We start from the raw sequence: 12,783 nt of genomic DNA, 5'->3' as shown, positions 1-12,783 counted from the left end.
AGAATTTAAAAAAAAAATTAAAATTTAAATAAATTTTCTTAGTAATTTTTCGAAAGATTTTCTGAAAGGTTCTCCAAAATAATTTCAAGTACACAGTAAGAAATTTTGAGAGAAAATATTTTTCTTCCTAATTATTTTCTTGAGCGAAAAAAAAATTTTTTTTGACTCAAGAAATTTTACTTATTCCAACAGAATTCTCTTGCTTCAAGAAATACGTATCTTGATCCAAGAAAATTTATTTAAGTCAAGAAAATTTTCTTGTTTTGAGAAAATTCAGCCTCTTGCTCTAAAAACTTTAGTTCTTGATAAAAGTAAATTTTCTTGTCTCGAGAAAATTTTTCTCTTGTTCCAAAAAATTAAATATAAAGATAGAAGTAAATTTTCATTAATATTTTTATTGATTAACATGTCAAACGGCAAGATCAAATCATATTTCATCATTTTTTTTTCATTCAATATGTATAATTGCACGGTAAAATAATATAAAATGGGTATCAAATATTCAAGAGAAAAATTTTCTCCAGATGAGAAAATTTTTTTCTCAGCTGAAGTAGGTGGCGCTGCTTTCCTAAAGTATCTAAAAATCTTGATCAAATATAAAAATTTATTGTATCAAGTATTTATGATAATTTGAATTAAGAAAAAATGACTTCCACCAAAAATAGAATTTCTCGAAAAATTTTAACTTCGGCCAACACAACTTCGGTCTTCCTTCAGGCACTCGACAAATTTTCTTAAGCCATGAATTTTGTTCTCCAGTCAAGAAATTTTTCTTTCTGTGAACTAATTCCAGAATTTTTCTAAAAAAACGAAAATTTGAATAAATTTTCTTAGTAATTTTTCGAAAGATTTTCCAAATGATTTTCTGAAAGGTTCTCAAAAACAATTTCAAAAATTTTTCTATGAATTATCCGACAAATTTTCCAAATTTTTCAAACTTGAAAAATTCAATTGAATTTTTCGATTTTTACACGAAACTTATCAGAGAAGTAACAACACAATACTCTTGTTGTTATCGCATATAAAATGGAGAGTTGAATTTCCACCACTCTGATTTACAAAAATTTCAGGACAATATATCCTCGAACAGTAGTAACAGTAGTATCCATTACCAAAAATAAAAATATTATAATGGAAAAAATAGGATAAAAAGTAGAGAAAAACAAGTGGATTATCTTCTATTCTATGAGTTTATTTTTTATTTTCTCAGTAGCGCACGTTTCCCGACAGTTATGCGCAGCCTAGAAAATATACTGCGGTCTTGTAGAGGTACTTTTCTTAACAGAGATTTCTCCGTAACTGTCGTCGCCTCGGTTCTTTACAACTTTCCACGAGTTTGTACTCTATTGAATCCAGTACAAAGTCCTGAGATAGTTATCATTGTCATACTCATGAAAATACTTAGAGGGAAAAGGAAAAGGGTGAAGTAAAAATAAGCTTACGAAAATAGATAATGTTTAAAAGCATTCATGACTTGCAAATAAGGGAAAATGTTATTGCAGAAAGGTATAATATCTTTTCTACTAAAATTTTCTCATTGTAAGCTAAAGTACAACTACAAGAGAACAGATTGCCGGGCTTGTTCAGAGACTTTGTTGTCTACAGACTACGTTATTAGATTATAGTCTACCTGCTCTCATCTACTCTGCGTGTTGGGTAAGATCAGTCCAAGGAGCGTTAATCTAATGATCTCTCCTCCTTCTTCTCCCTTCTCCCTTCGCCGTTCCACATCTACTACATAACCTAACCACTTAAGTGTCCCGGTACCGAGTCTCATGCACACTTGTTCTCTTACATTAGTTTGATCTACGTAACATCCCAGTGCATGACCCAAAATTAACATTTTATTTATAAAAGTTTTTCTTTTCACATTTATTGTATTAAGTATCGTACTGCTGTACAAACTTTGTTACTTTTCCCGATAATTTTATTGACGGTATACATTCTTCTTTCCTACGTCTTATCTGACAACTCGGACAAAAATATGTAAACAAAGTTCAATTGAATGGAAAATAAAGTTTCGCTTTTCTTTAAGATATTTGTAAAGGATACTGAAAAGTTTCAATTGCTACTGTTTTTTAAATCATTTATATTATTTACTAAACAGTTGTGGTTCGACAACTTTTCTTACATTTTTAATGCTACTCAGATTACTTTCATTATCTTAACTTCAATAATTACACGAGAAAAAAGATTTGATCAGAGGGAAATACTTTTATTATTAAAATAAAATTATTTTTAAGAGAGTTTTATGTCTAGAATAAAAGAAATTTAATATCTTCTAAAATATTGATATTTTAAGAAAATTTTTAATCATATAAAAATTATTCAAAATTTATTTATCTAAAACATTTATTTAAAAATTTTTCTCTAAAATCAAAATTTGTGAATTTGTAGCCTTTTTAAAAGTACATAATATTTTTAAAAAGTCATAATATGACTTGGACAAAAAAGTAACTATCACGGAAAAAAGTAAACTGTAAAATTCACTCGGATTTCGGTTAATTTTTATAATTTCAAACAGTACAGCGGACATCGGGGTGGCACAAATGTAAATAATACAAAACTTAATATAGAAAGTGTAAAAGCCACAATTTATAATTTAATATCGAAAATGTGATTAGTAACTGTCTCTATAGTAAATAACGACTCTTTCATTTTAAAAAATTACAGTTTCAAACAGTAAAAATTGCCGTTTCAATATATAGTATATACTATGAGGAGAAGGGGAAGGTCTCATACTCGGAGAATTTAACATTTGAAACAGTAAAAATTATACTTTTAAGATATATATTTTACCAGTCCAAGCAAATCAATAATTATAGTTTGATTTTTAGCGTTGCGTTTAAAATTTATCATTTTACTTTGTAAATATTGACGTTGCTTGTATAGAAATTTAGTAACTATAGTTTATATTTTTTACATATCATGCGATCATTTTTTAGGTACGAAATGATAAATATCAAAGTCAAAATATTTAATTATTGCACGGAAAAAATTAAACTGTAAAATTCACTTGGATTCCGGTTAATTTTTCTAGTTTCAAACAGTACAGCGGACATCGGGGTGGTACAAATATAAATATTACAAAACTTAATGTAGAAAGTGGAAAAGCCACAATTTATAATTTAATATCGAAAATGTGATTAGTAGTTGTCACTATAGTAAATAACGACGCTCTCATCTTAAAAAATTACAGTTTCAAACAGTAAAAATTGCCGTTTTTAATATATAATCTATGCTATGAGGAGAAGGGGAAGGTCTCACACTCGGAGAATTTAACATTTGAAGCAGTAAAAATTCTACTCTTAAAATATATATTTTACCAGTCCAAGCAAATCAATAATTATAGTTTGATTTTTAGCGTTGTGTTTAAAATTTACCATTTTACTTTGTAAATATTGACGTTGCTTGTATAGAAATTTAATAACTGTAGTTTATATTTTTTACATATCATGCGATCATTTTTTAGGTACGAAATGATAAATATCAAAGTTAAAATTCTTAATTATTATACTTTAATATTTTCGACTTTAACATAGCGAATATTACTGTTTGAAATAGTATTTTCTTCCATGTGAATAACAAATTGTCGCATTTAAATAATAAATATTATAAAGTGATTGTTAAAATCACGATTTTACTGTTTGAAATGGTAATTTTTTCCAGTTGATCATTACTTATTATAAATCGACTATTATTTATTAGTTTACTTTTTTCCGTGTATCTCAACGTAGAAGTTAAATTTTAAAAAGGAATATTTTACTTGAACAAACTAATTTTTTATCAGTGAATTTATAAAAAAAGTGAATTGATGAAATGAAAATTCCATTCCATCTTCAATATTAATAACCGGACTAGACAATTTAAAAATATTTCCCAAACAAGAACAAGGTGGCACAGAAGCGAAAACGAGGTAAAATCGAGATCGGAAAGCCGTTAAGCTTGCACTAACGTTACGTCGACATTCCACCCCAGCTGGAGATAATTGGAAATTGCTCAGCTACCGCAATATACCCTCGAGTGACTCTCTGATTCTACGACACTATCCAGCCAGCACTACTTACCTTTAAAAAAAATAAAAAAATAAAATCCAAACATACCTTATTTCACAAAATGCCTTTTTATTAATAGAATTTTAAAATATATATCCCGTATCTTGAATTAAATCGCAATCTCTTACATGAGTGATAGATGGCCGCTCGGTTGCTCACAAATTCAAATTCAAATCTAAATAAATATTTAACCAAAAAGATAACCGGAGATAAATAAAAGAAACGTCACGGAATAGCAGTCGCGATATCGAAAGTGGAAGGAGTTTTTGAATGTTGAACGGTACGAGCGTTGTTTTCCTCTTCTTGAAAAGATGAACGACGTAGCGGCCATTTTGAACTCAAAGTTGGATCCCAAATCCTAAATTCAATCCTCGGATATGCATAAATATATACCAATACAGATATAAGTTAAGATAGAGGTTGTGTTTCCGTACAATTCACTTCTACGTGTATCTATCTCAAGAGTTAGGTGAAAAGTTTAATTGATTTAGCTTCAGTTGCGCCGCAAAGTGTCGACGTATGAATTACCTTTCTAACACTCGAATGTGTAATTAGAATCACTTTTGAGTTATTTATGTCTCTGTACATGTAAATATACATATTTATATATTTATTTAATGTTTCTAGCAGTTCAAAATTTTATTACTAAATCTCTTTAATTACGAATTGAAATTTGGCGCGAATATTTTGACGAATACCTAGAGATTATTAAAACAGTTTTTATAAAATTTGACTCCTAATAGAAATTGCGAGGATTTTAGTCATTAAAAATAAAATTCTTAAGCGTAAAAAAATTTTTACGAATTAATAATAATTAAATTATTCCTTAACATATGTATTTGTCTGCAGAGGAATAAATTTAAAAAAAAAAAGTGTGAATTAATAACAAGTATGTTTTATATTATTAATAATAGTTAAAAAAATTTTGGTGGATTTTAAACACATAACTCATAATAAATGTGGTCAGATGAAGGCGAAAATATTTTATGAATATGTTTGAAAACAAAAGTATCAAGTATGTTGGGAGTTTGTTTTAAATCTCTCGCTCGAAAGCAAAATAATTAAGTCCATGAAATATTAATAATTAATCTATTTAATTCATGATTCATAATTCAGCCTTAAAAGTACCATACATTAGCTCCATAAGCCAAAAAGAAGGACTTACATTTTCAAAATTCATTTAACATTCTATACTTATTCTTACTTCAAATTTAGTATGATTGTCTTATCAGTACATATTAAATTTTTTGACATGACCTGACAAGTCTATATATTCACTGATAAAAAAAAAAGACTTAATTCAAGAAAAACATTTTCTTTAAAATGCCATTCTTGTTTTAAGTAATTCAATTCTCTTAACTTAAGAAATTGATTCTCGAATCAAGAAATTTGGATGTTTTAAAATAAGATATACACAACTTCGCCCAAGAATTTCTCTCTCTTGGATTAAGATAGACGGTAACATTGGTTCAAGATATTACCGTCTTATTCCAAGTATAGCGCAATTCTTGAATTAAATTAAGATATTATTTTACTTGTTTTAAGCATATAAATTTTTGTATTTTTGCTATTCTCTGTATTAATAAATATTTTTCCGCCTATAGAGAAATACAAACTTTTTTGTTTCAAAGCTTTTTTCTAACATAAACTTATAACATTATAAATAAAAAAATTTGGAGCGGCATGATGGTCGAGCGGGTTAAGTCATTATCCCGTTAGTTCGCTCGCACATCATGCCGTGAGGCGAGGGTTCGAGCCCCAACGGTTGTTCGAATAGTTCCAACACCAACCGTCGGGGGTCACTCCGGTAGCCGAACTGTACTGGCATGGGTTTTCTCTGTGGTTTCCCCATCGCCACTATTCCAACAACCGATAGAAAGAGGTGAGGAATAGGGTAAATACAGTACAGAAAGCACAAGTCGGTCCACAGCCGCGTGATGATAATAATAAAGAGTTGAGTATACAAATGTGCGAAAAATAAGGTTGATTATGTAGTGAAAATACAGGAGTGAAAAGAGGATGTGCTGGGGTCCAAAAAAGCGTTGAATAAACAAGGACAGTATAAAAACACAGGACGGTAGCGCACTCGCGGAATGCGACAGCTACCATCTACCCAGCCTTGTAAAAACCAAGAACGGTATACAAGTAAAAATCGAAATAAATAAATAAATAAAAAAATTTGTTCTTGAATCAACAATCTAATCAATAATTCTTGAAATGAAATAAAATTATTCTTTATTGAAGAGAATCTTTTTTTAATAAAGAATTCACTTGTATCGATCAAAGATAAGTCTTATTTCTTGAAATAAGACAACTATTTATTTTCAAAATAATTTTCTTGGAGCAAGAATATTTTTCTTTAATGAAGATATTTTTTTTATCAGTGTTGTCATATCAGAAAACTTTTTCACATCAGATTACAAAATACTGAACTTGAGATAAAAAATCTGTATTAATAAATTTTTTCTCTACTAATATAATGCTACCAAATCAATTTTCATACAAAAGTTCATCAGATTTCATATTAACATTTACTAAAAAATGAATCGCGAAATTAATAAATTTTTAATTCCAACCGGGTACATTAATTGCAATATTGAAAAATTCTCAAAATCTCTATCATCAAAGAGAGGTTAATCACAACCTATGCCTCTAAAATATGAATAAAATTTCCAAAAAGTGTAAAAGCATCAATGTCGCCACCACCATTAACCCATAACTAAAAAATTAGCATATTACCCGGGCAGTTTCTCGAAGAATAAAGTAAATAAAGTAAATAATATGCATGACTTTCAGCGAATCCATCTGAGTTAACATATAAATTGCCGGTGAAGAGTACAATCAGTCTCTTTCTTCGCTCGTTTGCAAGAATTCTATTGAATTCCCTCCCCGAGAAACTCTTTAGTGTTTGAGATACACCGCCGAAGAAACTGACGCGATGTACCCCTTATAGTACGAAGATCAGAGGAAAAAGGAGGGAGAGGGTGTAAGCGGCCAAGAAAAAACAGTAATAAGGGTGGCATAAGAGTCTCTAATTTTCCGTCTCGCTTTTCCGGGGTTTCTTCATTTATCCCTAAAACTGGTACAGGGATAACTGAAAGAAAGAGACGAAAGAGGGCCAACTAAGGGATGACTAGGGGAGAACTACATGCGCGAAAATTCTGGTATGCGCGGGCGCGTTAAGCCGGCGCAAACGTTCCCCGATGCAGCATCCCCTACATCAGTCGCAAGTCAGAAATCGTCGCGTTTGTTTAACTTACACAGGACCGATTGTTCCGCGAATATTGTTCCCGGTTTTTCCTCGGAAAATATTACAATGACTCGGAGTTTTTTTTCACATTTATTTTTTATTTAAAAATTATTTTTTATACAGTTGTAGTAATTTTTTTTCTATAAAAAAAAATTCGTGAAAAAATATTTATTAAAAAAAAAAAAACGTGCTCAAGTGAAATCATTGTGATGGAATTTATTTAAATGTATAAAAAGAAAACTTCAATTCAAGTGCAATGGATAAAAAAGTTCAACAAGCAATTACTTATCTGCTGCTCTTGATCGCCGGTAAGTTTGTTTAGACAATTTTTTTTTTTTACCTATAATACGTTTTTCCGTTTAAATAACTTTGAAAGTTTTTCGACGATTATACTGAGATCGGATTCTAGTGGATAGAAAGAAGCGCATTGATAGAAATAATTAAATCATAAAAGTTTTAAAGCGAAAAGTTTGAATGGTTTAAGAATTTTTTTTTTTTTTTTTTTCTCTATAAGTGTGCGGAATATGTCGCGTATTATTTTAGCGGGAGCTGTAAATTCTGTAGTCGAGGTAACTTGAGCTTAAGAGTGATCTCCAGTGTGATCTGAGTCGTGATTAAGGGGCTGGTGTGATTGGGAAGGGCTTCAAGAGGATGTGATAGAGGATGTAGAAGAGGCCACGAGGGTCGTCGACGCCTAAAGCTCGTAAACCCTTGTCGCGAACTTATCCCGCCGTTGCGAGTTTAACGCCGCCTGCATACTTCTGTGCGGTATCATCAACGAGTGCCTCTAGAAGAGATTCCTCTTTATATAATAATATTATAATTATTCGGCTTTATAGCTGGGAACAATGAGGGCCGGTTTAATTGGGTATTATTCGATAAATTTCTGGGGGATTTGGATTAATGCCCTGTTTATGATTGGATTTGATTTCAGTGGCGTTTTGTTTGAGGGCTGACAATTATGGAGAAGGTGAGGACTCACTGGGGTTTAATTACTTTTTCGTACAACTCGTAGAACACTTGAGCTTTTACTATCGACGTGAGAGTGGGTGATAATGCTGAGAGCTTCCAAAACTTATTCTTTTTTACTCACTCTTTTTGTAATTTACATTTTAAATATTCTCTCACTTAATTTTTTATTTTTATAAGAAATTGAACATTGGTGCATTTTTATGCGGAATAAATAATTAATTAAATGTTTTTATAGATCACTGTGTCTTTTTTAGATGAATTATTTTTAAAATCACTGAATTAATGAAAAATTAATCATTTGTAGTTAGCACAGAAAATAATAAATTAAAAAAGATAAATAGTTAGATAAAAAATTTTATTTGACATTTTTATATAATATAACTCAGTGCAAAATTACTTAATTAATTAATTAAAGGTTTACAATTAAATTAAATTTAAAATTTTATTGAAATAAAGATAGATCATTTAAAAACATGTAAGACAAATGAATATTTAAATTTTTAACAAAATACTGTTACGACGCTTTTTAACCAAGTAATTATTAAATAAAAAATCATTAAACTTGGAAAGAGTACGTAAATAATAGTCCTTCGTGATTCTTTTAGTTTTAAATTTAATCATTTAAAAAAAAAAAAAAAATAATTAAATGATAAATAAATAGGTAGTGTTCGCGCATAAAACTGCCTAATCTCAGGACCCATTACATATTCAACTAAATAAACTTTACTGTACAGAAATTACTAATAAGTACAACCAATATAATCTTTGAGATTGATTTAATTTTTTGGCTATTCTTTATTTTAGTTTAGATTACTTATAAGTCAGAATTATTAAATATTGACAGTAGTTCAGACTGAATCACCGATATCAGACTGTTCTATATGTTCTTAATACAAAGAAATAATTTAAAGTCATAATTCAACATAGAAAATAATATTTGAAATGAGATTAAAATAAAAAATTGCAATTATTAGTTATCACGTTGAAAAAAATGATTAAAGCATTTTTAAATTCAACTAAATTATTTATAGCCCCAGCCTCAGCTTATTGTATTTAATTATTGTTAATTTGTGATGTTTCAAATAGTAATTCGATCTTTGGGGTGAAATTTTAACTTTGTTGACATTTACATTGATATTTACATATCCAATATTACGGTTTGAAATAGTATTTATGATCCATTTATCATTTAAAAAAATTTTAAGAAAATGCTTTTTTCTCGGAACGTCTTTAAGTAGATTGTTTCTTCACATTTTTTATTAAATAATTGATAATTTACTTAAAAAATATTCAAATTATATTTGTGATTAAAATGTCGAAAAATAATTAATTTAAGCTAAAATTTCTTCTATTCATATTTAATCATTTTAAACAGTCACATTGTGACTGCAGGCTGCTGATATTTAATATTTAGTTGCTAATTTATATAAAACCCAAATTAGGTTCTAATACAGTATAAATTTCAACGGTTAATAATTAAGTTCAAGCGCATTTGATAATAGTCGGATTTTTTAAATAAAATTGAGGTAATTTGGGTTTTACATTTATTAGAAATTTCATTAAATATAAGAATGCTCAAATTAATTTTTCTTTTAAGAATATAGCTAATAATTAAATTATTATTATTGTTAATTAAAAAAATTAAAAGTTCAAAGTAAACTAACTCTCATAAAATATGCATTAAACGCAGAATCGAGAACACAATTGACTTAGACACGCCCTAATGAATTCTTTATTCATGGCAAATTGTTCAATTGCGAGATAACGAGATAGAAAATGAAGGGAAAAAAAGTAAAACTATTTATCTATATATATAAATTGAAAGAAAGGGAGAAAATGTCCGTGTGGTAGAAAGTCAATTAGTTAACTGTAAGACAGTTTTATGATTTTTCCCGACTACTTTTAGTACTTAGATTAAAAACTTAAAAAAAAATATCGGAAAATAAAAGTAAGAAAAAGCGTAAAAATGGATTACGAAATCCTTTGAGTCTATATTCTTATCCTTTTACCGTGTCATATTCCTTCGCGTTTCTCGATGATAAATGTGCGATGCACAGACGTTCGGAGGGATTTGAAGAATAAATTTTATATTTTATTGTAAGTAGTGTTTTGTAATATTTTATCGTATTTTTATGCAAGACACAAAGTTTTTATAACAAATTGAGTTTTTAATCTCAATAATTATAACATTTTCTGCTATAATTTATGGCATTATTATTATTATTATTATTATTATTAGTTTTATAGATTACGGCCATTTGTCTTTCACGATACATAGAAACAAATCTATCAAATTAACTACAAGAAGGGAATTTACTGCCTCAAATTTTACGGTACGTTAGCTAGAACATAAGAACCGTCAAAAGTAACCATGACAAACATCCCCAGTTGATCCCGCGGTCGATACCCCTAATATTAGAGTGGAATTCGTTGGAGGTTTTGACCACTGAAATTTTCCAGTGAGCAAATAACAAATAGCACCGATTTATTTTTATTATAAATTATGATTTATTTGTTTTATTTAATTCAATGCGATTCTTGAAGGTTATTGTTCGAAAAATATGATAGAAAAATTTTCCACTGTTATTGAAATCTGAAATAGGCGGGAAAATTTACTTAAAAAATCGGAAAATTTTTTTCAAAATAATACTCTTTAGAATTTTAAAATTAGAATAATTTTTTTAATGAATTGAGTATTTGCATGATTTTTGTAGCTCGTAAGTTTTGATATTTTTAAACACTATCGGCTTTTTTTTATTTATTAAATAATTTAAATATTTATCAACAAAAACAAAATATTTTTTTTTCAAAAATTTCTAAAAATTATGTAGAATTTAAAAATATCAAAAGTTACGAGCTACAAAAATCATGCAAATACCCAATTAAACGAAGTAATCTATATTATTGAAAGAATAAGCAAAATTTTGTGGCCAGTGTATTTATATGATAAAATAGGTTTTTATAGTTAAATTTGGTATTGTTGAAAAAGTCTTGATCTGGAGTTGTACCTTTTCAAGGTTTTATATCATTCTCATCAATATTCAATTTATGATGATAAGTATTTAGGCTGCATTTGAAAATGCCCTATCTCTAGATACATAATTGAGAAATGACCTTGTATCTTGTGAAATATTGACATTTTTTAAGATATAAGCTCATCCTGGAGTTACATTCATCAAGACCTTTCATTTGAGTACCCACATCAATTTTTCATATATTGATATATATAATATATATTTATGTATGAAAAATATATCAAAATGCATGTGGGTACTCAAATGAAAGCTCTTAATGAGTGCATCATCAGGATGAGCTTATATCTCAAAAAATGTGAATAATAAAGCAATGGGGTTGTATTTTGTTCACTGATGATATTTTTAATGATATAAGCTCATCCTGGAGTTACACTCATCAAGACCTTTCATTTGAGTAGCCACATCAATTTTTCATATATTTATATATGAAAAATATATCAAAATGCATGTGGGTACTCAAATGAAAGCTCTTAATGAGTGTATTATCAGGATGAGCTTATATCTTAACAAATGTGAATAATAAAGCAATAACGTTGTATTTTGTTCACTGATGATATTTTTAACGATATAAGCTCATCCTGGAATTACACTCATCAAGACCTTTCATTTGAGTACCCACATAAATTTTTCATATATTTATATATATTATATATATGTATATATGAAAAATATATCAAAAATGCATGTGGGTACTCAAATGAAAGCTCTTGATGAGTGTTACATCTTTAAAAACGTCAATAATTTAAAAAGTACAGTGCAATTTAACAAAAGTCATTATTTAATAAAGCAAAATTTTAACCATTTGTACGCATAATGACTGCAAGGTTGCTAGTGTTGATAATTTATTATTTTTTACTTTCTACGTCTAGATTTATCAACAAAATTATTTTTATGAAAATTTGGTTTAAAGTTCTAGTCAAATTTTTGGAAGAATTTAATTAATATTTACATCCGTACACTCGGGATTAATTTCAACAGTTCATGAAAGTTAAAAAACTAGACATTAATATTACCAAGGCAATAATTATATAATTTTCGAGTTTAGTAACAGCTAAAACCTCCGGATAAATTTGCATTTTAATGATGAAATGTATAACTATCTTGTTACATCGCATTAACTTCCTCATATAAAACACAAATTTTCATCAAAGTAAAATAGAGTCAATTATTATTTTCAATCCTTAAACCACCCGCATTTCATATAAAAAAATCGATAAATCATTATAACAAATTCCGATACGGTCATACCAAAAAGAGTAATTTAAAAATTGATTAAATTTATCGGATATTTCAGTGACCTATTGATACTTTTAAACTAATTGAAATTGCTGAAAGTTTAGTTTTGTTTTTTTTTCTGTATAATTAATTTTCTTGACATTTCAATTAATTTTTTCCAACCTCTGTCTAGTGAATTTTATTTTCTATGCAAAGTTTAAATTTGCATGGAATTATACAATTCGAAGACTGAAAA

The 12,783-nt window shown here is 28.4% G+C and overlaps 1 protein-coding gene across 3 annotated transcripts in view; it reads left to right on the top strand.

Annotated features, from left to right (window-relative positions):
• The window catches only part of LOC123271212, a 152,985-nt gene that overhangs the window by 34,143 nt on the left and 106,059 nt on the right, over positions 1-12,783 (top strand). The window contains exon 1 of one of the 3 annotated variants that reach the window (XM_044737469.1): positions 7,267-7,613. The exons of 1 other annotated variant lie outside the window; for it this stretch is intronic. In XM_044737469.1, the coding sequence (XP_044593404.1) occupies positions 7,562-7,613 (52 nt within the window). In that variant the 5' untranslated portion in view covers positions 7,267-7,561. Of the gene's footprint in view, positions 1-7,266; positions 7,614-12,783 lie in introns of those variants that run through there. One more of the 3 variants, XM_044737468.1, reaches the window with a different exon arrangement.

Source organism: Cotesia glomerata, linkage group LG9, assembly GCF_020080835.1.
Source record: "Cotesia glomerata isolate CgM1 linkage group LG9, MPM_Cglom_v2.3, whole genome shotgun sequence".
Taxonomy (NCBI): Eukaryota; Metazoa; Arthropoda; class Insecta; order Hymenoptera; family Braconidae; genus Cotesia; species Cotesia glomerata.
Note: the sequence above shows the minus strand (reverse complement) of the source record. Positions and strands in the feature narration are given on the sequence as shown.